The 25,985-nt window shown below is 40.6% G+C and overlaps 1 protein-coding gene across 1 annotated transcript; it reads right to left on the minus strand.

Annotated features, from left to right (window-relative positions):
- Window positions 1–2,825: 2,825 nt before the first annotated feature.
- TNFSF11 (TNF superfamily member 11) lies at window positions 2,826–20,219 on the minus strand. The gene is made up of 4 exons (XM_010219755.2): window positions 19,911–20,219; window positions 13,121–13,166; window positions 12,935–13,033; window positions 2,826–3,285 (listed from the first exon to the last, which is right to left on the minus strand). Exons 1-4 carry the CDS (start codon window positions 20,130–20,132, stop codon window positions 2,864–2,866), a joined length of 789 nt encoding a protein of 262 aa, XP_010218057.2. The 5' UTR covers window positions 20,133–20,219; the 3' UTR covers window positions 2,826–2,863.
- Window positions 20,220–25,985: the final 5,766 nt, after the last annotated feature.

Below are 25,985 nucleotides of genomic sequence, written 5' to 3' on the forward strand. Positions count from 1 at the left end.
CAAAAGGAGCTTTAGGGCAGTGAGTGGGGTGAGCAGGAGACACTGGCAGCTGGAAGGAGCTAGAGAAAAGGAAGTGGGATAGACAGAAAAAGAAACACGCACTGGCTGGAAAGAGCTTGGGAAGGCGGGGGGAAATTGTACCCAGGTGCCAAAATATGCAATTTAACCCCATGCACAAAAATTTACTTCTTCTGCAAGGACACAGTAAAAATATATACATGTTTACATACACAAAAATACACAGAATTCCAAATAAATTATCTATTTCCAAGCTTTTTTTCAACTTGAAATTTCAGGAAATTACCATCCTGTACCCACAGACCAAATTTATCTTTTGAAGATTATAAAAAGCCACACTCGCCTTTAGCTAAGGGGGCACTACCTCCTTCACAAGTTAACTCTGTTAATTGATTATTCTGCTCTTCACTGTCCCCAGACAAGGCCCTTTTCACAGAGGCAGAGAGTAAAGAGCAGATATTTCTGGGAGAAGATTTATTTGTAGCAATGGCAGTGCTAGAACAAGTGGTTTTACTTGATCACCTCAGCGTATGTGCCAAGGCTGCCCTAAATGACACTAAAGCTTTTTTGAGAGTGCTCTTAAATTGAGTGAAATTAACATTTTTATTAATAGGGCTACCTAAAATTTGCTGCTTCCTTTTAGATGCATACAAAAACTTACATGCACAAAGACTGTACATGAGACGAGACAAGCAGAATAGGGCTCCCACCTGCTTTGTTTTGTGGATGGAGAGAGCATGGCTCCAAAATATAATCTTATAACATAATCCTAAGAGCAGACTATAAATACATAGATAGGTGTCCCAAAATAAGGTTTGTGCCTCAGTTTTCTAGAGCAAGTTATGATAATACCACCTGCATGTTTCAAAATATGAATAAAAAAAATCAAAGGTGCAAAAGAAATAAGAGGACAAAACACAAAGGTTTTTTTTCTTAGAAATATATTTTGTAAGAAAACAATATTAACATTACAAAGAAATGTTTATTATACAGTATAAAATAATTGCTTGAATTCAACTCTGTTTCTTATCAAAAAAGCCTCTGAGGATTTCTAGGAAGCCTTATTTTTTTCAGACCTGAGTCTTTTGCCTTCTGCAGTTCCTACTGCACTAGACAGCTTTCCCCCACATCCTCTCAGCACCCAGACTGAAACACCCCTAAAGCTCCCCCTTAGCCCCTCTTCTCAAAAGCTGCTGTTCTCTGCCCTGATATACCCTAGACACCCATGGCAGCTCTTCCTACACCAACCCTCAGCTTCCTCCTAACTAAATTTTTTTGGCCAAGCAACTATACAAGAAACAACACTCGTAGCGACTAACTAGGAATTTTCCCATACTAACTGGTAGGCTAATAATGAGCAGTGGCCAGCCACTGACTAATAACATATAATGGCTGAGTTATTCTCAGCTGTCAGTTTTCATAAAACCTATAAGAATCTCTTAACACTGCCATTCATCTGCCACATCGGGCAGAAATGTGCAAAGAGTTAGAAGGGGAGATGGGGACAGGCACTGCAATGGCACAAAGCTGCTTTTTTTCCCCAGGAAACTAGCCTAAGAAAGTCATTACTCAGCTACAGAATTTACAATTTGGAGAATTCATTGTAGGAAGATAAATGCCTGTTCAGTAACTAGAAATACCTTAAGACATAATGTGACCTATTACATACTTTAAGTAATGCCAGCTTTGCAATGACAATTACCCTTTAGGTTTGAAAGGCACCCAGTGACCAGCATTCTGGTGTAACTATTCATGATATTGGTGTGACTTTTTTCCCCCCGATAATACTGACAAGTTTAACAGAAATCTATTAAGTTAAAAAGAACAAAGAAATATATTACATTTGCTAATTGCAAACAACCTCTTTTAGCTGCAATTTTTCCCATTGGGATTAAAAAGTGCACCAGTTTAACATGTCTGTACATTAAAAACAGTTAAATCATTAAATATACAAACTGCAAGAGATTTTAAATATTTGGTATCAAATACTATAGGACAATATAATTTACACTTTTTACACAAAACATTACACCCGAAATATAACTTTAGATATTACAGAATATAAAAATACATACTTTTGTCTAAAAAATGCTTTTGCAGGTTCTGGCACAATGTAACGCTTTAAAGGGACACAATACTTTGGCAATCTATATTTGCAATTAGCTGTGCAAGAATAAAAATGACCTGTAAATAACCTTTAAGAACTGTGAGGTCAGATCTTTCCCCTCTCCCTGGAATAGCCCTTTTAATCAGGTAAAAATTAAATTGCAGTGTTTTGGTGATCTATTTCTGCCAAGGCCAGAGTTTTCCAACCCTGGTCCAGCAAAGCAATAACAAGCTCAACTTTAAGGATATTAAAAGCCACATCAAATCCAATGTAGTTAATTATACCTTCAGCATCTCTGCTGTCTCAGGATCAGAGTGCTCAGGACCAAGCAAAACAAGCCCCAAATGCAAACGGAGAGCCAAATTTTGCCCTGCTCTATATTTGCATCAGAACAGAAGTTCAATGAATAGCTCTGATTTCAGTTACACCAATGTAAAAGTCCTAATGACTCTAATGAAGCCAGTGGAATTACATGAGGAAAACTGGTGTAAGACTGAATCAGAACTGTGTAATTCTGTCCTTCTGTGCATTTGTGGGACTCGTGCTAGAGTTATTGCAGGGCAAAAGGTGTGTCTACAAGGCTTACACAAATGCAACGGGACCCAAGAGATTTTCAGTCACAGCTTTAAGCTGAATCTGGACAATTAACCTTTTCTTTTTTCAGGGGGTTGGAGGGGGGACTTCCCCGGACAGAAGTTCCAGGGTAAAAATATTACTACACATTAAAGACTGAAGGATTCAGTCTAAATCTCTTACTTTAAATGCCCCAAAATAAGTTGCTTCCTGGGAGGAATCCAAAAGCAATGGGTTGGATACCTGGATACTTATCACTTCACCAGTTTTTAACTTAAAAAAACCTCCTATGTTTACAGAGTAAAAGTGAAATTCTGAATTCCCCGACCAGTATTTGGTGCTTCCTCCCTTCATCAAGACATCAGAGCGTCTTATTTTAAGGTTTGTCTTTGTCATATACACCATTAGCTGAAGCCCTCTTTTAGTCAGGTTTCCTGACGTTTCATGATGTCTAAAACAAATGTTGGCATAAAGATAGTAAAATCCATCCTGATTAACAGTTAGTTTTCCATCACGGAATGTCATGTTTGATAAGTTTGCCTGGCCCTTGTTATGATGCCAAGATGTGAGGTTCACTTTGCGCGTTCCTGAGGGAGAAAAAAAAACGTATATATATTACTTTGTATTTGCAAGCATTTTTAACAAAACTGAATGCTTAAAAAGCAATTCCTGGGTTTTCAGCATCAATAACTACACCTACAGCTACATAAAGTGAAGTTTAAAGCTTCAAAGTATTGGACAAGTATGATAAAGATCCCTAAGAAGCATCTTTTTTTTCAATCATGTACTATCCTTTTCAGTTTGCTATCTGCAACTTTCTCCCCATCTACGAGATCAGCTAGAACAGTGTACAAAACATTTGTTTAATGAATAACTTGATTATGCTAAAGGATATGACAAGCAGGGTATAGAAATTGTGCTCCATCAAAAAAAGTCAAATATATTCAATATTCAAGTGAACACCTGAAAAGGATTTGGAAAAAAGATTAAAAAGTAAATCTTGTTTTTAGACTTAAAATTTTTATGCTAATATAGCATACAGACATCCAAAGATATAGGAATGAAACCTTTGCCACCTCTCATGATTCTTTTAAGTATTGTGATCTCCACAGTTTGCTCTAGGATCATTCTCCACCAACCCCAACACCCTTTTTTCAAGGCAAAACACTCTTGAGCTTTTCTACACCTTTGCCCAATTCCACAACAGTTATCTCTTTATCCCTATTTTTCTACACCTGCTCTTAGGTGGGCTCTTAGGTGGGCTCTCAAAGAGGGCTCTTTGCCCTCTTTGTAAAGTATTCTAACTCTTGACACACCATAACCTCTAATCCTGGATCCCATCTATGGCTAAGAGTCTTCAAATGTTCTCCTGGTCTTTTACAGGTGTAAGGTCTCCGGTACCTGGAAGGTGAAAAGTTACATGGAACAAGTTCTCTTTACTCCTTCCCAACTCCCCTTTCAGAGCTGGCTTTCTCTTCTAGGATGTAGTTTCTCTGGTCAAATATAATCCAGTGGTCTCCACTCTTTTCAGTCAAGAGTAATAGGACAATTAACATGACCTGTACATACCCTGAGGGGTCCGTAGCTGGATGAGGTATTCACACCCTACTTCTCTGCTCCAAATATAGGAGGTAATTAAGCCAGATGCATATGTGACAGAGCATAGGGTGACAGAGCCCTGGAACAGGCTGCCCAGAATGGTTGTGGAGTCTCCTTCTTTGGAAGTATTCAAAAGCCACCTGGATGTGAACCTGTGCCACATGCTGTAGGTGTCTCTGCTTGAGCAAGGTGCTTGGACTAGACAATCTCTACAGGCCCCTTCCAATCTCAACCACTCCGTGATTCTGTGACTTAAGGCTCAATGCAATCCTTGGTTCTGGTGGATAGTTTCCCTAGATTGCCAACCCCAAGAACAGAAACTCAGATATGCCCTAAATATACCCTTTTAATGTTGGTAGGAATTAAGCATTACCTATGTCTCTGGTCTCTATTTACTTCTTTATTTACTAGCACTGTATGAACAGAAGATGGTACTACTTATAGAGCCCTAGGGCCCTCCAGCTTGATGCCTCCAACTGACTTACTACAGAAATTCAGTGATTTTGCAGCTTAACAGACAGGTCAAGAGAAGCACAGCATTCTTGATGGCAGCCACCAGTATCAAAAGAACATCTGTGGACCACATCTAGAATTGTTTGTCTGCACGATACTAAATATTAGTAGTTTAAAAGCATACTCTCCTAAAAAGCCAGCAAATTAAGTTACAGAGAAGTAAAATGCAGTAAAAATGCAGTAAAATGGAAAACAGAAAACATTTCTATCTACACTGATTATGCACACAGCAACATCTCTATCTGCTTAATTTAGCTGATATACTGCAAATGATATGAAACTTGTTTCTAATGGACATAAGGTAAGCCTTGATTCAGCCTTAACCTTGATTTTGTTTTTACTAGGTGCTTTTTCTGTGGTGCTGAAGTGAGATATTTAATCCTCAAAGGATCTTTGTCATGTTCCTCAAGGATCTTTGTCATGTAGAGTTAGCTGGAATATATTCCTTTCAAACATTTATAGCATGCATAGAATTAACTCGAAAGTTAAATTGTGGTATTTCCCAAAACAAAGTTAGTGCAACCTTCATATAGTTTATGCTCTGTTGAATGTAATGGTACAAAGGTTAAAAAAAAAAAAAAATCAACACAGCTACTGTTGTACTGTAATACAATATAACTTGCACTTCAAGTATTTATGACACAAGAAGTTGCTTAAAGCAAACCAGTGCTTGGATCCAGTGGTCTTTCATATAGCTGAATAAGATCTCACAATCTGCTTTAGTTATATCCTATATAATTTGTCCGCTATGGCATAATACCAGTTCTTTGATCACTACACAAATATTTATAGATAGGCAATGAACTTTTATAGCTATTTAGAAAGCAAACTTGGATTGTGCATCCTCTGATGTGTAGGAGAAAGTCCTGGGAAAAGACTCCTATGAAAACAAATGTGATTTCAGATGATTTACTGTCTTTAACATAACCTAAATTGAGAACAAGAATGAGCTAGTAACCCACATTTGGAAAACAATCCCTTCCAGTGATCATAAGTGGGATACCCACAAATTAGGAAAGAAAATGACCATAATATTCTTTGTCTCCCTAAAGAATATCTTGTATGTGGGAATAAAGATAGATGCATTAGCATTACTGATGTTGACTACCAAAAAAAGAACAGATTTTAATATAACTGACATGCAGATTAGAATTATAAAAAAAATAACCTTTAACTTGTAAGGGGTACATATAAGCCTTTTCAGCTTTGCCCATGTGATGGTGGCCTTGTGTGCAAAAAGCTGCCCCTTACCTGTAAAGGACAGCGAAGGCTGCTCAGCAAAGAGAACAGCTGAGAGACTGAAAGTGTTCTTAGCATCTTGTCAGGTCCACACTGTCACTAACTTGGGAATTAGGGGCACATTAGGAACACTGGTCTGGAAAGCACTTGTCTGGATGCTATGCAGCCACCCTGTGACCTCTCTGGGGTGATCCAAGCTTCTGGTCAAGCCTCAATCCCTGCTTACATCAGCAGGAGGACAGAGGCACAACAGATATGGGACAGGAATGCACACATACGGCCGCGGGAATGCACGCCGCGTCAGATGGGTGCTAAGTTTGTTCACTAAGCAGATTTTGATTGTCAGCCCCCAAACTGTCATCGATTTTGAAGAAATCCTCAGCAGGAATGCAAGTCAGAATCAATCCTTAGGTTACCTCCCTTACAGGATAGCAAACATGAAAAACATCAAGATAATAGTCTTCTGAACACTCAAGAAAACCTAAAGTAAAACCTTGATGCTAATGCACATGAACTAGAAGTATTTCATATGAGTTTCAGTAAAATTGATTAGTGAGAAGGAAGAAGTTGGAAGGCCATCTGAGGAGATAGTAGCTCTGCACTAACTTATTTGCATGCTAAAAGCTTTTAAGGTATAATAACTAAAGTCTAGGGAAATGACCAAAGCTGTCTGTTCTTAAAAAAAATATTTATATATGCTTCTGGAAGAAAAGCGTAGCTGAGCCAAACCTGTAACTGTAAATAGCTTAGAAAACTCTACAGCATTTCCTTAGACAGCTAAGGATAACACATCCCAAATAACGTATTTAACATCTGCATTCACTTATGTTTGTGATTTTCTCCTCTAAACTAATTTCTGTAATCAAATCATTAACTGAAATTTGCTGTTTTCCCTTTAAACCTAGGTAGTATTTAAAGTGAGCTCTGATAAAATGCAAGCAGCAATCAATTCAGCTTTTATCAGAGACAGCAAACCTAGAAAACACATAGCACAAAAACCACTAGGGCTTGTGCAGTCAAGAGATGGGAACATCAAGGGCTGGGAAGACCCATCCCCCTTCCACACCCTTAAGGCTATAAAAGTCAATTTGGAAATTTGCAAAAGTTGAGTCATATTATTGTGAACTAGGCTAAAGCAAAGTGTTCCTTTACAGAAGCTGCTTTTCATGACTGGCAGTCAGTGAAAAACAGAAGAATAAAATCCTGTTTGACAGTAATGACAAGACTTTTTTTCCTGATATTTTTTATTTTGGGGGCAACAATGACAGCAGAGAACTTAATGTTAAGAATGTATCTGACCAGACCTACAGCTGGTACAAAGCAATCTGAAGTATTTCAGATAGAAACAGGAAATGAAAATAAACAAAAAATTCCCATTTGGGATCAAGGAAAAGAGGATGGGGCACAAACATGGTGCTGCTGAGGAAAATCTCTCTCAGGTACCTCAGAAGATTTTGCCAACCTTGCATTGCCTCATTCCAGTTAGTTTGATACTGAAACATCTCGCACCTCTAAGTTCGGGGTTTCAGCTACCTGCAAGGATGCAGCCCTCCCTTGCTGTAGGACCCCCAAGGACTGCAGAAGCTGTCCTCACAGCAATGCCCTGGCAATCCTCTTGTAAAAGAGCCATAAAGCTTTATGTGCCAGGTCTGGAGGGAGTTAGCCCAACTCACCAGGTCAGAAAGAGGTTGATCTGCTCCAAGAAGAAACAAAGCTGCTTGTTGCTATAGGCACTGTATTTCTGAGCACCCCTGTAGTCTGCGCTGTTAAGTTAGAGGCAGAGACAGACAGAACATGCACATGCAAGCTTGAGCAACTCCTCTTGCCCGTAGACATACTAACAACATTTAGTCACACCCTAAAAAGTTAATGCACAGCAGTAAAAAACATCAACTGCTGTCCTTGGTAAAAATAAATTTTCCGGACCAATGTCTAGGGGTAAAGCAAATAAATCTCCCACAAGAAGAGATGTATTTCACCACATGGGACACACATACCAGTGCTGTAGATGTTAAGGGGCCTATTGCTATAATTAGGAAATTAATCCAGTCCTTCCAAAGATAAAATGCTAAGACAGGTTTATAGATGCTGTGACCCCTCCTGCAAATAGAAATTTGTCAAGAGGTATCCAAGTAAGGAACCCTATAAAAGCTCATGCCATTTGCTTAAGCTCTCTGCTTAAATTCTGAATTTGGACAGTGCCAACACAAATGGAATGAGACACCTCCATGAAAAAAGCTCACCCACTGTGTGCAGGAGTGTTTTATCTTTAAACAGAGCAAGGTATTACTGAATATACAGAGGCATTAGCTCAGATTTCAAGCCTTAGGACAGCATTCCCCTTGGTTTTGTTGCAGAAAACAGAAAATGCATGCAAGTTCTTTAAAGCAGAGGCAATGCAGAACGTGTGCATCTGCAGAGCATGGAGACAAGAGTGAGGAGTGCTCCCTCCTAGCTTGAGATCCTCTGTGTGACACTCAAAATAAACTCTCTTACTTTTGCCACACCGGTGATGAGAACGCCTGTGTCAACAGCACAGAGAAAAATCCTACCTGACAGTGACCTGGGGCAAAGAGAAAACAGTACTGAGGTAACTTAAAATTGTAAGAATTAATCTTTTGACATAGGCCCTCTTGAGTGTTTTCAAGGGCAGATTCATGATTTGTCTCTTCATACTATCCCAGCCATACCATACCAAAGCCATCCCAAGACACTCCTGTGAGTAGAGACAGAGTTGTATCAAGACAGGAAGATGCCACCCCTTGCTTGTACCCAGTAGGGCCTACTCAGTAAGTCAGAAACATGCTGCATCCAAGTCAATGCACTAGTCAAACTCCAGTGCAGCAACTGCTGCCTTCACTATTACAAGACTAGGTGTAGACACACACTCTTGAAGCTCTAGTGTGTCTGAAAGGCCCTGGGGTAAGCTTCATATGGAAGTCATAGCCTGTAGCCACACCACAACAAAATCCTTTCTGCAATGGAAAAAAATGCTGTAAGTTCACCCCTATCACAGTGCACTGAGCCTACAGATAGGGAACCAGCAGACAAGTTTTGGGACTGGAGCTGTACATCTTCAACAACTCAAAAATGACAGATGACCAAGACACCTTAAAGACTCAAGGAAAGATCCCAGCCTGCAGAACTGGAATTTTGGCCAAGGATTCTGTTGGTATATTCTCATATATACATATCTGAATCCACTGTGGGTGGAAAACTCCAGATGGACCCTGCTGGCCAAAGGAAATAAGAAATTTCAGAGAAGAGCACTAAGGCATACTTTCACCTGAGGACAGCAGGAAAACAGGCAGGCCGAACCTCAGAGAACACATCTTACAACCACTGGTCATCTAACACAGGCCGTTTAGTTGCATAAGGCTCCCATGCTCATACAAAAGGGAGCTATCCTTCATCAACATCAATTCCATTGCCTTTTAAATCCTTTTGTGCATCCATGTTCACTATGAGGATCCCCCTACCCTCTTGCCATAGGGCAGAGGGGGTGGAATTAAGAAACAAGGAAGAATGGAAACAGGTTCCTGCTTGGCATGGCAGGGGAGTTCCCGCCTGGCCCACCTCGCCAGGTATGAGACCCTGGAACTTGAAGGAGACAAATGAGGGCACAGACCAAGGTCCATCTAGGGGATGTATAGGGCAAGGCAAAGTCAAGGCATTGCCTTAAGACTGCCTCTCCTACAAAGAAAAGAAGGGTGGTTGTTGTGGGTGACTCCCTTCTGAGGAGAACAGAGGGCCTAATTTGCTGACCAGACCCTTCCCCACAGAGAGGTCTGTTGTCTCCCTGCTAAGTTACATTGCAAAAAGGCCCCCAGCTCTTGTACCACTCTCTGACTACTACCCATTATTGCTTTCCAAGTTGGTGGCAATGAAGTTGCCAAGAGAGGCCTGAAGCCCATCAAAAGGGACTCCAGGGCATTGGGGGGATCAGCTGGGGGAGCAGGAGCAGAGGTGGTCTTTTCTATCCCCTCAGGGTCAGGGAAGGACACTGAGAGGAAGAGGAAAAGCCTCTAACAGGCTGGTGTCAGAAGCCAAATTTGGGAGTTTTCAAGCACGGGGCAGTCTTTATTGCATTGGGCCTCCTGACAACAGACAGGGTTCACCTGTCTTTTAGGGGGAAAAGAATCCTTGCCCAGGAGTTGGCAGGGCTCTTTGAGAAGGCTTTAAGCTAGGTGTGAAGGGTGAAGGGGGTAAAACTGGAATCACCAGGGATGAGCATAGGGGCATCGTGCCAGGTTGGGGGAGAGCTCAGCAGCCCAGCTGAAGCGCATCCACGCCAATGCACACAGCATAGGCAACAAACAGGAAGAGCTAGAGGCCACAGTACATTAGGAAAACTAGGGCATAGTCCCCATCACTGAAATGTGGTGGGACTGACTGTCATGACTGGAGTGCTGCAAGGGATGACTACCGGCTCTTCAGCAGGCACAGGCAAGGAAGAAAAGGAGGTGGGGTAGCAATGTATGTTAGCAAGTCCTTTGATTGCACAGAGCTCCAAGTGGGTGATGGAAAGGTGTTTATGGGTCAGGATCAGGGAGAAGGCCAACAAGGCTGATATCCTGGTGAGAGTCTGCTATAGGCCACCCAACCAGGATGAAGAGACAGATGAGGCATTCTACACGCAGCTGGCAGAAGTCTCACAATCAGCAGCCCTTGTTCTTGTTTGTTCTTGTGGGAGACCAACTTACTGGATGTTTGTTGGAAATACAACCAGGCAGAGAGGAAACAGTCTAGGAGGTTCGTGGAGTGTGTGGGAGAAAACTTCCTATCACAGCTGATAAGAGAGAAGGATTGGTGGGAGAGGGGGTGGTCAGAGGCCATCTTGGGCATAGTGACCACAAAATGATAGAATATTCAATTCTCAGTGAAGTCAGGAGGGGCATCAACGAAACAGCTGTGCTGAACTTCCAGAGGGCAATTTAAACCTCCTGTTAAGGACACTGGTTGGGAGAGTCCCTTAGGAGACCGCCCTGAAGGGCAAAGGGGTCCAGGAAGGCTGGACATTTCTCAAGAAGGTAATCTTAAAGGCACAGGAGCAGCCTGTCCCCATGTGCCAGAAGACAAGCCAGAGAAGACGACCAGCCTGGCTGAATAGCCAAATATTGCTGAGACTCTTGGAGAAAAAGGAGTGTTTATCACCTTTGGAAGAAGGGGCAGGCAACTTGTGAAGAATACAGGGACACCACTAGGGTGTGTAGGGAGGAAATTAGAAAGGCCAAAACTTGGTTAGAACTCAATCTGGCCACTACTGTAAAAGACTGAGAAACATTTCTACAAAGACACTAACAAGGAGAGGAGGGCCAAAGAGAATCTTCATCCTTTATTGGATGCGACAGGAACACGGTCACCAAGGATGAAGATAGGACTGAGGATATTTGACTTCTTCGCCTGTGTCTTTAATACTGGAAGACATGTATGGAGAGCAGAATAACCTCCCCTCCCACCATAAGTCAAGAGGAAACAGTCAGTGACCTGCTGCTCCACTTGGACACCCACAAGTGCATAGGGCCAAATGGGATCCACCAGCGGGTTCTGAGGGAGCTGGCTGAAGTGCTCACCAAGCCGCTTTCCATCATCTATCAACTGTCCTGGTCAACACAGGAGGTCCCAGATGACCATAGACTGGCCACTGTGATGCCCATCTACAAAAAGGGTCAGATAGAGGATCCAGGCCTGTCAGCCTGACTCTGGTACCAGGAAAAGTTATGGAGCAGATCATCTTGAGGGCAATCTCACAGCATGTATTCAGCAACCAGGGGACCAGGCCCAGCCAACAGGAGTTCATGAAAGGCAGGTCCTGCCTCACCAATCTGATCTCCTCTATGACCAGGTGACCCACCTAGTGGATGAGAGAAAGGCTGTGGACATGGTCTACTTAGACATCAGTAAGGCCTTTGACACAGCCTCCCACTGCCTTCTCCTGGAGAAACTGGCAGCTCATGGCTTAGACAGATGTACCCTTCCTTGGGTGAAGAACTGACTGCTTGGCTGGGTCCAGAGAGTGGTTGTGAATGGAGCTGAATCCAGCTGGCAACTGGTCGTGAGTGGTGTTCCCCAGGGGTCAGTGTTGGGGCCAGATCTGGGGGTGCTGGTCAACAGCCAACTGAACATGAGCCAGGCATGTGCCCAGAGGGCCAAGGTCAACAGCATCCTGGCTTGTATCAGCAACAGTGTAGCCAGCAGGAGCAGGGAAGCCATCGCCCCCATGTACTCAGCACTGGTGAGGCTGCACCTCAAACATCATGTTCAGTTTTTGGTCCTTCACTGTAAGAAAGACATGGAGGTGCTGGAGTGTGTCCAAAGGGCAACAAAGCCAGTGAAAGGGCGGGAGCAGAGACCTTACGATGAGCGGCCGAGGGAGCTGGGGTTATTTAGTCTGCAGAAGAGGAGGCTCAGGGGAGACCTTATCACTCTCTACAACTACCTGAAAGGAGATTGCAGTGAGGCAGGGGTCAACCTTCTCCAAAATAACTACCAATAGGACAAGAGGAAAAGTCATCAAGTGGCACCAGGGAAGGTTCAGGTTAAACATTAGGAAGAATTCCTACACGGAAAGAGCAGTCAATCACTGAAACAGGTTGCCCATGGAAGTGGAATCACCATCCCTGGCAGCGTTCAAGAAACGTGTAGATGAGGCACTTACGGGCATGGTTTAACACACACGGTGTTGAAGTGCTTATGTTTGGACTTGATCTCAAAGGTCTTTTCCAACCATAATGATCAAAAATCATTTCTGAAACCTCAGTCTGTTTCTGACATTGCTTAACTATTTTAACATACTCCACTATAACTGATGAACTATTCGCATACACTCCACTATTTAATATGTTTATAAGAGCATTAGAACTTTTTGGTTAAAAATGAACTTACCAGATGGAATATTCTTATCATCAATAATAAGATGGGCAAAAGGTTGCTTCTCAGGTTTACTTCTCTGGTATAGATCCATTCCTAAGCCTTGCATTGTAGCTAGAGATAAAAGAACCACATTAACTCAGGAAAAAACATGCTTGGAAAAAAAATTGAAATATTTGTTATGCATAAAGCAGTGCCTACCTTTTTCTGGTCTTGGTGGTTCTCTTTTTAAGACATTCTGCACTTCCTAAAATGAAAAAGAGAACAACTACTTTATTATTGTCTTTTTTTTCCTCAATATTGCGTATTGCAAATATGTTCCAAAAGCCCTTTCTAGGTATTGTACTTGGAATAATTCCGTGTGCATAGTGAAACAATGGCTGCCAAGACACAATTAAACAATGAGGGTCCAATTACTTGCAGTGACATAGTAACAAGAGGCAGTTCTACATAGTTCTACATTAATGCATAGTCACACTAGTGACTGAGAAGATCCAAGGTCTGCATTTCATTAGCCATGAGGAAAATGAAACCACCTCAGCCCCTCACATTCAACCAGCTACAGAACAGGTAGCAAGAGAGCTGCCAAGCTTTGCAATACCTTGTGCAATCTGCCTCAAACAACCACAAGGCCTGTACACGTTTCACTTCTGGCAAGTACAGGAGAACTAATGATTAAGGTATTTTCTCCATCTGAAATGGATTGGGCAGACCAGGTGCCAGGATTTGGACATATGTATTATTTAGAACAGTAAATGAGTTTTTACGCAAGTGACGACCATGTTACACAAAACCAAGAACAGTACTAACAGCTGACATCAGTCACTGCAAAAAAATAGCTGTCAATAATCCTCCTGTTTCCATCTTGGGGGAGGAGAAAAAAAATACACACACACACACACCAAACAGCAATTTTCAAAGTCTAAGTAGCCCATACTCTTTACAAGTTTGGTCATGGTAATAGGTTGAAGCTTCAGTTCTTCTCCAACTTCCCCCTTGATTTTCCCCAACTCAAGTTTCAAATCTGAGAAACAGGGTAATATTCTCCTTCTAGCTATTCAGATTATCTAGTACAATAAAGCTATCAAAAATAAACAGGAAGGAAACATTTTGCTGCAGATACTAAGTCATTTCTTATTTTTTGAAGCCTAAGCACAGTCCTGTGTTTTATGTCTTTATGTTGCAAGCATTGCTTATTCTCTTACTAATTCAACACCATTAATCTTCACTATACTTCAGACAGTTGGCCAGACCAGCAGTGCTCTTCCACATTCTCAATCACGGAACTGCTTTAGAATTTGAAATTCTGCTTTGAAAACATCTCAAGTCCTGCCTTTATGTAATTTTGCAGCTACAGTGAAATCTGCAATACTTTAGCTGGTGCATTTATGTATTCTCACTTTCCCCTTTCAGTAGATGTCTGAATGTTGAACCAAAATGAAAAACCACAGCAGCATCCAAGTTGTAGTATGACTATCAAAGCATAATACTTTAGCAAAGATATGCTGATTTTACAGATAAGAATCATTAAGATACTTTCTGCTGTAGAGTTTAGGAGGAAAAGAAAAAGCAGAATTGCAACTTCAAAATAAGCAAAACCCCATGTCCGCCACCCTCCAGTTACATTCATTTCCCCTCCCCAATCTCACTACTTCAATGTCTGTTCTAGGAGCATGAACACAAAGCTCTATTCTAAGAGCTGCAAATGAGCATCGGGCTCTAGCCACATTAGAGCTCTTTCAGCTTCATCAGAAGCAGGAGGAAGCATAGCTGAGAGTACTAAGTACTGCCAGAAGTGGCAAAAGCAGTTGAGGAGAACAAGCCCCCATAATGTAGAAAAGAACGAAAGATGGGCTATACTCTGTGAGGTTTCTGCATTATACCTATTCCCAATCCTTTCACTAAAAATGCAGGCTCCTGAGTTCTCTTGCTTTAAGGGAAATCTTCTGGGGGATAGAATTTGCTTTTGTATCCTTTTCTTTTGGTGGATTTGACAATGCACTTGCAGTTCCAAAAAGACCTATGTAGATTTTAATCTTCTATTATCTAAGTGTGGCTTGAGCAGCCAGGGTGCAAAGAAAAGGCAGTGCTTTCTATGAAATCCAGTCTGAGCTTCTATTCAACTTTTAGTGGCCATGCTCTTCATCTACATCACCATCTAGCATTCTAAAGCACTTTAACCCATCCCCTCCCACTTCCTAGGAGCATCTCTATCCCACCCAACTAGAGACTGCATTTGACAAGAACCCTCCCCTCTAAAATCTAGGCTACTAGGCAATAAAAAAATCCAGGTGCCATTACAACAGAAGGGAAGAGTAAAAGAGCAAGTCCAAAACTAATACACTGAGAAGAGCTGGAGTCTGGATCTTCTGTGTGCTTGCCAATGGGTGAGAAGTGGCTAGCCTGGGGATGGGCAGCAGGACCCTCTCAGCAGCCAAGTTCCCCAAGAACCGGGCTAGAGTCATGTTCTTCACTTGATTCTGTCCAGCTCAGTTATTTTTGTCATTCCCCTCTGTTCAGTGGACCAAATTTCAAACAGGAAGCTGAAAAATACATGAACTAGTCCCTAGAGAATAGAGATGGAGCTGTGGGTTTGCTCATAAAGAATGTTAACCATATTTCAATGTGTCTCGATTTTTACTTTGTTTCTACAGTTTCAACACACCAGTACACAGCCCATTCCAGAAGAGTACGTAAGTATATACACTCTGAAAGGCTAAGGAAGCCAATTTTTAGTGCTCTCTGGATGCCTGAAGATGGCCTCTTAAGGGGATTATACAAATCCTCTTGTACTCTCACAGCAAGAAAATAAGATATAGAATTTTTCAAACTTTCAAGATATCAACTGTGTTTTTAGAGACCTGGACACTGAAGCATCCCATCACAATGTGCAGTACCATTACAAAAGCAGAAACAGCTCAACAGAACTTGTCACAAAGATATTACTTTAATAGCATGACAACTGCTGACAAATTACCAGTGACATCTCCTAAGACTTTCTTCCACAGAAGCATGCGCATTGTCAAGCTGTTATTTTTAGAAAAACTGTTACACACACACAAAGAAAAATCACACCACATTGTTAGTCTTAGTCAGGTGCACTTGAACACCTATGACAACATCATGTGCTTGCTGCCACCAAGTCACCTTGCTGGCTTGCTTCCCACATTCCAACCCCTTTCATAGAGCAGTTGTTTATACAGCAAACAAGTAACCACCAAAAAAAGAACAAGAAGTATTTCTTCCTTCTTCAGAAATATTAGGGGGGGGCTAGGGAAGCTGCTAATCTTCCAAATTTTTAAAACCAAAAAGATTTTTTAAAAGCTTGGAAAAATCAAAAATTGCTCTTTCTACTGCCACAGAGCCTCAGGTCCAATTAATACCAAGAAGAGAAGTATATTATCTTGCCGGAAACTCACCAACCCGAAGAATGACGATCAGGAAATGAAAGTACACGAACCAATATTCTGAAGAAAGTTGAGATCAGTACTACCACCTCTATTCAAATGAGTAGTTCATTACCCTCAAAAAAAAAAAGGCATATAAGGCTGTGCAATCAAAACCATGAAATTTTAAAAGTTTTAAAATCACCAGTGACATGTTGACTTTGTTCATACCCATGTGCACTTAGAAAATCTCCTAAGTATATAGCTCTCTTCATAAGGACTGTCCTGGAGGTCTAGCAAAAAGGCACTCAGTTGCCATGTGGGAGATCAGCTTAAGCCTGAACTCGCCAGGCTGCCCAAGGCTGGGACTACTGCCAAAAGTTACTTCATGAATTGATTCTGGGCATGTTTGTCGTTCTTTCTACTTCAGACTCATAATTGACTTCATAAGACATGTGGTTAGTGCATCTGGGCTGCCAAAGGATTTTTAAGGATATGTGCAAAAAGTACATCATTTATCTGCTTAGAAGCTTTTAGGCAATAATTAAAGTGTTTTCTACTGAGCGAGATGTTGCCTAGCAGTATATTTATCTGGGAGATCCCACCTTGCAACCCTGCTACACTGGTTTCCATAAGAGCACTTTCAAAGTCAATCCTTCAACTTAAATTTAAACACAAATCTACAGGTGTGCCAGGAAAAGAGATGAGAACCAGCATGGTAAGCTAAAATCTGTAACCAGACCATAAACTAAAGCAAAAGTTGTCTATTTTCTTTTCCTGAGCATCTTGAATTGCAAAAGCCAAACAATTGAAAAAAAAATCAAAAGACCCAAACCGTATTTCAAAGTGTTCCATTTCAGTCACCTAATGTTCTGCCAACTCAAATAAGGATACCTAATTTTACACATATACAGGTTAGATTCTTCTACAGGAACAAAGTAAAGATAGAAGACCTCCTTCCACTCACATCAGCTGCATATCCTCACATAAAAGACTAGCAAAACTGCACACAAGATTCAGCTGTATCTCTCCTCTTGGATATAGCACAGCTAATGTAAAGCACAGATTGCAAAACATGATAAAGCCTAATTTTGCCTTAACACTAGCACTTCCACTTCTGTGATATATTTCTATGACACATTTGCATCTGAAAAGATGCAAATACCTTCCCAGGCATGCATCTTTCTATCTTTCTTTAAATCTGGCTCATGAATGTATGAGGCCAAAGCAACAAGGACACAGCCCCAGCTGCTTAATATACTTTGTTGTATTCAGAGGGAACTTGGGGTCTGATTACTTTGGCAAGACAAATTTTATTCTTCTCAAACTAACGGTCATCAACCAAAACCATCATCCCTACTCACTACTTATCTTAGCCACGGGCATTGCAGCATTCAACCTCTATCCAGAATGGCAGGATACGCAGCCTTCACTAAAGCCAAGACTTTTGTTGAGTAACCAGAAGTGAATAACCGGAATACAGGGCTTCCCATCCTCTTACTGTAACAGGCTCTTTACACAGTCAAGGGAGTTGCAGGAAAAAGCAGTCTAAGACATGCACAAGGAATACAGAAGTGAATGTAGTGAAAGTCTAGAAGTTGCAGGAATAAAAAAAAATCTGCAGAACTAAATTATTTTCCTGAAATTTTAAAGGAAGTGACAAGTGAAGAGGGCAAGACAAACTCTCAGGTTTCTTATTTTGTTCAAAGAAACATCCATGCCTCAGGGATTTGTATTAAAAACAAATGTTAACACAATCAAAGCATCACATAATTAAAGTACAATTCATTCTGTGCAAAGTAAACATGAGTTCAACTTGATACTAATGCAGTTTCTTTTGTGAAAAAAATGATAGCTTTACACAGTTACAAAGCAGTATAGTAGTAGTGGACCTGGTAGACCAGGAAAAACAAGCACTACAGCACACATTCAGCACTTAAATAGCCATGACTTCATAATTAGCACTAAGCACTACTATGGATGTGCAAATAGATCAAAAACAATAATTGTCTGCAGTCAGGGGTATTGTGAGAAGTGTATTCAACTTGTCCAGGTTTCTTCGTTAGGACGGGCATTAGGACAATACCAAACTGGATGGAGTGGATGACACTCCAGGGGGCTGTGCTGCCATTCAGACAGACCTAGACAGATTGGAGAATCAGGCAGAGAGGAACCTCATGAGGTTCAACAAGGACAAGTGCAGGGTCCTACACTAGTACAGATTAGAGGTTGACCTGCTGGAAAGCAGCTGTGTGGAGAGGGATTTGGGAGTCCTGGTTGACAACAAGTTAACCACGAGGCAGCAATGTGCCCTCATGGCCAAGAAGGCCAATGGGATCCTGGCTGCATCAGGAGGAGCGTTGCCAGCAGGGCGAGGGAGGGGATCCTGCCCCTCTGCTCAGCTCTGGTGAGGCTGCACCTGGAGTATTGGGTGCAGTTCTGGGCTCCCCAGGACAAGAGGGTTGTGGAGCTTCTAGAGAGGGTCCAGCAGAGAGCCAAGAAGATGATTAAGGGCCTGGAGCATTTGTCATATGACGACCGAGTAAGCAAGCTGGGCCTGTTTAGCCTGTAGAAGAGAAGACTGAGAGGAGATCTGATCAATATATATAAATATCTGAGGGGAGAATGTAAAGAGGAGGGGGCCAAACTTTTCTTGGTGGTGGCCAGTGACAGAACAAGGGGTAATGGGTACAAGCTGAAACACAGGAAGTTCCCTCTCCATGTGAGGAAGAATTTCTTTCTTGTGAGGGTGACAGAGCCCTGGAACAGGCTGCCCAGAGAGGTTGTGGAGTCTCCTTCTCTGGAGATCTTCCAAAGCCACCTGGATGCCTCCCTGTGCCATGTGCTCTAGGTGTTCCTGCTGAAACAGGGGGTTGAACTAAATGATATCTAGAGATCCCCTCTAACCTCAATCATTCTGTGATTCTGTGATATCTGTAGTTATTTCTGTTGTTTGTGTTTTAGGAACAAGCAGTCCTCCTCAACTGCTGGAAAAAAGACTGCTGCACAATGTTATCATGTTATGGTAAAGTAGTTCTGCCCACATGGGAATAGTCTGCATGGCACAGAATTGGCAAAGTATTCAAAAAACAAAAAGGAAATACTGTCCTTCAACATTCTAGGTAATCTGTCATCATATGACAAAAAGAGTGAGAAGCAAGAAGAAACAAGAGCAGATACTATCCATTCTATTTTTCAGGCAATATTTTACATGACAATGTTCCTGACTAAGAAAAGAGTTGACAGAAAACAAAGCCTGGTCTGAAAAGAGTGGGAAATTGTCCTTTGCAAACATCCAAACTGTTGGAAAACCAATATAGATGCTAACACAAAAGACTAACATTTGAACACACCCCAGTGCCAGAACGGATAATTGTTAAAATGGATAATTTTGTTAAAAAATAATGAAAATAGTTTGAATACAGGATTGGTTAACCACTACCACATGAGCAAGCACAGTATGATCTAGGACATAACTCTAAATATTATTTGAACTCCAGAAAACACTTTCTAGAACTTACCTGTAAATGCACATGTGGGAAAACTTATTAAAACTTTGACAGGTGCATGAAATAAAGGAAAAACAGCGTCTATCTAGCACTTACATTCCGCACAGCGTTTTGGAGAGCCTGTTTCATACTTCCACATGAGTCAGGCATTAACTTTGCTTCTTGACTTTCAAACGGTGACTCTTGCATACTTCCTTGAGCTCTTAGAAATGTTCTGACACAGTGTGCATCTTCTTTTGAAATTCTATTAGGGTCCATCTGAAAAAAAAATATATATATAAACACAGCCATAGTTTTAAGTGACTGCCTAACAGACATTAAAGAGCATTTGAGTCAGGGAGAATTAAACCAGCTAAAAGAACTTAACATCTACTTAAGCTCATTATCTAGATTTTCACTGTAAAAAAAAAATGAAGAAATGAACTTCTGTACAGAGAGGTTTATTTCAAGAATGAATTATCTGCTGGAGCTCTCTACTTCATTAGCCTAGACTGGACACCTGACTTAAGTTATAGAAGATAAATTCCACCTTTACAGCAAAATTGGTAAACTTTGCATGCATTTTGTTAAAAATGAAATTCATCTCATGAGTATTTGAGCAAGAAGCACATACAGCCATAACAACTATAGCCTGCAAGCTGACACACAAATGTCAAGCAGGGCAAGTTGGGAGATGTATCTAGCATGTCCATTTGAATAGGGAAAAGCACATCAGTTAACACTGAAAATATTAAATGGGCAAAGCATATTTCTGGGTGAAACAGTCATGATGATAGCACAAATTCAGAAAGACCAAATAACTACAGAAATGTAACTACAAGATACTTGTAGTGACCAATTTCTGATTGAATCAAATACTCTTCTTCTAACACACATGCTTGTCCTATCAGGTAGAAGAATTAGAATGCTGGATATTCTAAATACTGCCTTCTGAATTTCACTTTCTCCCCCTACTCCAGATCCTTACACAAAACAATTACTAACCATTTTTTCTTTCAGAAACAGTTTCTTAGCAATTGCTGTCAACCTGATTTGATTCTGCTTTTACTTCAGACACTAAGGGTTGTATTCTCAAAATCCTACGTTTGCTGAAGATACAAGCTGATCTAATATGACACTTGTTTCCACTTTGTGCATAATGTAAGGCTGAAGAGCCACCTTACATTCGAGAATTACAGAAGTTAATCTATCATTCACAGTCAAAGAGGAAATATTAAACCATTACAGAAACTGCCTGACCACTATTTGCCTTCCTTTAACATATGACTGAACAAAACAGAGTATCAAAAGAAAGATTTGCAGAATCCTGAAAACCAGGGCATATCACACATTATATCATTGACCCTACAAGTACATAAATGCTATTCTCTAATCCCAAAAGAGAACCAAGCTAACAAAAGCAAGCAGAATTTAAATCCACATCATGCAGGCAGTCATCCAACAGACACCACAGACATTTGCTGCACAGATGGCCATAGCAACAGCAAATGTTGCCTCCTCCATCACCATCCTTCTGCTGAAGGCTGTCTGATCCATGTGAACCAATGTCAGCCCACATGAACTGGTTTAGCTGGTCTCAGTTATCCCTGCAGATTTGGAATGAAACAGGTCAGGAAAGGTTCACCTGGAGATGAGGGAGCCAGAGCTTTGAGCAGAGGGGTAGCAATGACTAACAGGACAGCCTGGAAGCAGTAACATCTTCCCAGAGTGACATGACACAGCTGGATCCAAAGGAAAATCTGGGTGCAGCTCTTTGAATTAAGCACTAAAAACTACATAAACAGCCTCTAAAAATCTGTTCTAGTGAGCTAGTGTAGTGCAGCCCTGTAGCAGTTTAAACTGATGTAAAACAGCATCTCTAGGTTCCCACTCTTTTCACCATGAAATGAGTGAGAGAGTTAATAGTGAAAGTTTAAGGCAAGAGTTTTGCTAGTCTGGTTTCTTGAAGGAGTAGCAGCTTCAAAAAACTCCTTGCAGAAATCAAAAGCACTAGAGACATTAAAGGGATAAGCACAGGAATGAAGGAACAGGAAGGGAGCATTAGCTTTAACTACAGTAGAACAGCAACCTAACAGAGTCTTCCTTGGTATGTTCTGCTGGTATCCAGGAACTGTCCCCCAAAAGCAGCAGTAAATGGAAGGGGGAAAAAAAAAAAATCAAGCACAATATGTTTACCAACAACTGTTAAGATGCAGAGAAAGAAAATACTGAATAATCTGGATTGGAAGGTTTGAAGGAACCTTTGGAACCTTTGAAGGTTTCCAGTCCAAACTCCTGCATGGAGCAAGGCCAATCTGGTTAGGTTAGGTCTGCTTGCTCAGGACCTTCTCTAGTCAAGTTTTGTGGTATTTCCACTCACAGTGACTTTCAGCCTCTCTGGCCAAGCTGTTCAGCATTTAAGCATTTTCATTGCAAAAAGCACTCTTTCTGGTGTCTAGTTGGATTTACCTTGCTGCAATTTATGCCTACACCTCTTGTTGCTTTTGCTGCAGGCTTCTGAAGAACCTGGGCCCATCTTCTCTAACTCCTCTTTAGGCACCTGGAAACAGCAATTAGCTTCCATCATCATAGTCTGTTCTACGTCTTAAAATAATCCGTTCTCCATTTCTTGTGTGCTACAGCCCCTAGCTATCACAGAGGTCCTCCACTGGGTTCTCTGTAGTTTTTGATGTCCTTCTTATACTAGTAGACTCAAAACAAGGCCAATTATTCCAGATGTGACCTCTGATGGAGGAGTTAGAGACCCAAAGGAGTTGCGGTCTTCAACAGGAGTTGAAGAAATCTGCTCCCCTCCAAACCTAACCCAGAAGTTAAGATAGGGAGCCACCATAAATAAACATTGGTATTTATTTTTGATCAGTAGATGCTACTTGTGAAAGATTATCAGTCCAGGTTGAGATTTATTAAGAGTAACCTGCTGAAATATATACAAGAAAAATAGGTTTTGCAAGACAAAGACAATGAAATTTGTAAAATCAGATTGGGTGTCCAGCCTGATAAATCATGTGTAGTGCAGACTTCAGGTGTCACCTATCAGCAATCAGTCAAATAGGTCAAACACTGTGCCAGAACAGCAACAGTAGCTTGTATAGAAGCACTTACTTGGGTGACAGCTTATCTACTGAGGGCCAAGACAGAAATCCTACCAATATCCCTGCACCTACAGGTAAAGATTGAAGGCTATAACAGAAATTGATGGTTTTTTGGCAGCTTACTTTGATACTGCGCAACCCACTCTGATACAGTTGCAAGTCTCTAGCAACTTAATGTGTTTGATAAAATGATTCTTCAATCTTGGGACTAGCTAGCCTACCTGACTGCTCGCACCTTCTTCAAAGAATACCCATCATCACCATATTTCAGGCATGAAAAAAGTAATAGCTCACATTTCTAATCAGGCATTCTCAGGTATCCCCTATCTTATCTTTTACAAAAGACACTCACTAAATGGCCATGGCTGTGAAGGGATACTAGCAAGCACTGAAATGAAAACTGTGGGCAAAAGACAACATCAGAAATAATTCCAAAGACATTTTTTGAAAAGGACTACTCAAGACTCAAAGTAAAATACTGGAATGGTCTACAGGGAATAGCTAGCTAACTTGTAAGGTACAGGAGGTTAGTCTTTGAAAAAAAATAAAATAAAAATAAAAATGAATAAAGGACTTACAGAGACTTACAAGGTCATAAAGATGCAACATCTAGAAAAAGTACCCAGGTGCAATCAGCAATATTGAATAAGGCATTACAACTTTTTAAAGCAGCTAAATAGCCTGGAGAAAATAGCCTAAAGAGAGAGGCATAGTTTATTTTTCTACATTACTAAAATACTTTTTTTTCAGGGTCTCTAATCATTTTAGCGTTTTCTGGACTCCTTTTATCTAACTCAGGGCAAACAAAATGACTCCACCATTGCAAGTGAGACTGGACCAACTTGCAGCACTCAAATCCTAGCCCATGCACTACATCAGTCACTAGTTTACAGCTTTCACTACTGCACACAGTATTCACTGAGCCTTCTGTTGTCACCTGGAGTGCTTGAGGATTTTTGTCATCTTTTATGTTACTATCAGGTAAAACTCAGCGCAGTTTCTCCCAAATCTACGTTGTTGTACTTCAGGCAAGACTACATTGCACCTGTTATCATGCTCTCCTAGCTTTGATAAGCAAAGTCATTTATCACCAACTGCCAAGCTTGACACCTCACCACTTATTTACTTCTCAAATCAATTCACTTGCACTTAGGGGCAGTCAAAAAGTTAATTGTGCCATGACCAATCGCACAGGTTTCTAACCAAATGAATGAAAACAATCTCAGTGGCAAAGAAAGAAACACAGGCGGGAAAAAATAGGAAAAGAAAAGATAAAATAAAAGTCAGAATATTCTCTCTGAAAATTAAAGGTTTTCAGTGAGAGTTTCAATAATCTCAATTGGCAATCTTTATGGTAAAAACATTAACTTCAATTTTAAAAGATAAAATAATTTATATTGTCTGAATTACGCAGTGCTAGAATATCATCATTTCCTAATTTTTCCTCACAATAAATACTGACCATTTATATCCCTACTTATTTTTGAACTTAAGCCAACATTCAATTTAACACATATTATCACTTTTGGACACTCCGAAAAGTGTTAGTGACCATTAACAAGCTATTTTTTTCAGTCACTGTTTTGCTAGCAGGGTCCTCACATTTTTGTGGAAGTCTGAAAGGAGACTGTCCAAAAACACACTGCAGTGAGAGCCAGGATCCCACAGATGCATGAAGTGATAATAAATATATGCCTCGAGGTCACCGCATAGCAAAGTAAAAATTCTACCTTCCTGAAGAGTTTAAAGTATAACTTTTTTATGGACTTTTTAAATGGGTAAAAATGAGCAAAACTGGAGTTCCAAGTTCAATATACAAAACTCCAAAAAATGTGTTCCAGTTCAATATACAGAAATCTAGATCTCACATTTGGACTTTCAGCTTGTTCCATTGACTCCCAGTGCAGTCACCATTAGACTTGGTTTGTACTTTCACAATCTAAGTAAGGAAAGTCAATCAAAAAAAAAATTAAAAGCCAGATTTTGGAAGCCTGTATTTCAGCATTCACCAATGAAAGTCAAACAAGTGTTGGTTCTCTCGTGTTTTCCTGTGAGTCTGTATTACCTGATGATCTCCAGCTGCTCCATTACAAGTATCTAACTACAAAAACTGAAGTTTCCACTGCTTGTTCATTGACTATGATCAAATTTTCTCATGAGGTATGAAAAATACGCATTTAAGAAGTACACATTTTGTTAGTGTTTAATGTTCTTGAATACAACACATTGCACAGCATGGTCTAGAAAGAAACCATGGAACATCTTACCCTAAAATTCAAGATATTACCACCAAAGCACTGGTAAAATTCAGATTTTTTTTTCTTTTTGAATATACCATCTCCTTTTCTCATTTGAATTGTGCTGCATTATTTCTTGGCCACAAACATGTGTTTATCCATGAAACTATGGTGTCAGTCTTAATTATAAGTCCTGTGAAATTTCAAATGCTCAGGCCACAAAATAAACAAAACTAAGGAAAAACCAAAACCTCAATTATTGTCTCAGTTTATATTTTGTCATGATCTAGCCCAAATGATTTTATGCAAATGAAAATAAAAAGTACATGGTAAAATTGAGTCAAGAGTTTGCTCAGCCTCTTAGCAGGAGTTTTGCAGGGTTTGTGGAACAGTTGTCTTAATTAAATTTCTTAATATTAGCCTATGCTATCACATCTTGATACTTCACATTGGGCCAATCCAACAACCAAACAACTCACATCTTTTGATGCATAACTCAGCACATTCCAAAGAAAGATCAGATATCATGTAAATAAAAAAACAATTTGCAGGGCAATTTTATAATACTTCCATATGACTTACTGTGATTTTTGTTCCCAATCTGCTTTATTCTCCAAAAATAAACTGTATGGGTCACCACTTCTTATTACTTACTTCCAGAGTGCATATAGCATTCTAGTTTGCCATTGCAAGAAAGCCAGTAGATACTATTCAGGCACCTATTTCTACATCTAGCTACATTTTCTCTTTTAGATATTTTGAAAGTTCAAGTTTACAGAAGACTTGGTCCAACAGCATTACTCCAGATCTATAGGAATCAAATTGAATCTGCCAACTACAGA

Source organism: Tinamus guttatus, unplaced genomic scaffold, assembly GCF_059628265.1.
Source record: "Tinamus guttatus ecotype Peru unplaced genomic scaffold, ASM5962826v1 Tinamus_guttatus_pri_ptg000394l, whole genome shotgun sequence".
NCBI lineage: Eukaryota > Metazoa > Chordata > Aves > Tinamiformes > Tinamidae > Tinamus > Tinamus guttatus.

What these genes read in the sequence shown, in the direction of transcription:
- TNFSF11 (XM_010219755.2), bottom strand. Translation starts at nt 20,132, where the DNA reads ATGTCTGTTAGGCAGTCACTTAAAACTATGGCTGTGTTTATATATATA. An exon ending in TCCAAAACGCTGTGCGGAAT is followed by an intron (nt 13,167 to 19,910) that starts GTAAGTGCTAGA and finishes TTTTCATTTTAG; the next exon opens with GAAGTGCAGAATGTCTTAAA. An exon ending in TGATAAGAATATTCCATCTG is followed by an intron (nt 3,286 to 12,934) that starts GTAAGTTCATTT and finishes TTTCTCCCTCAG; the next exon opens with GAACGCGCAAAGTGAACCTC.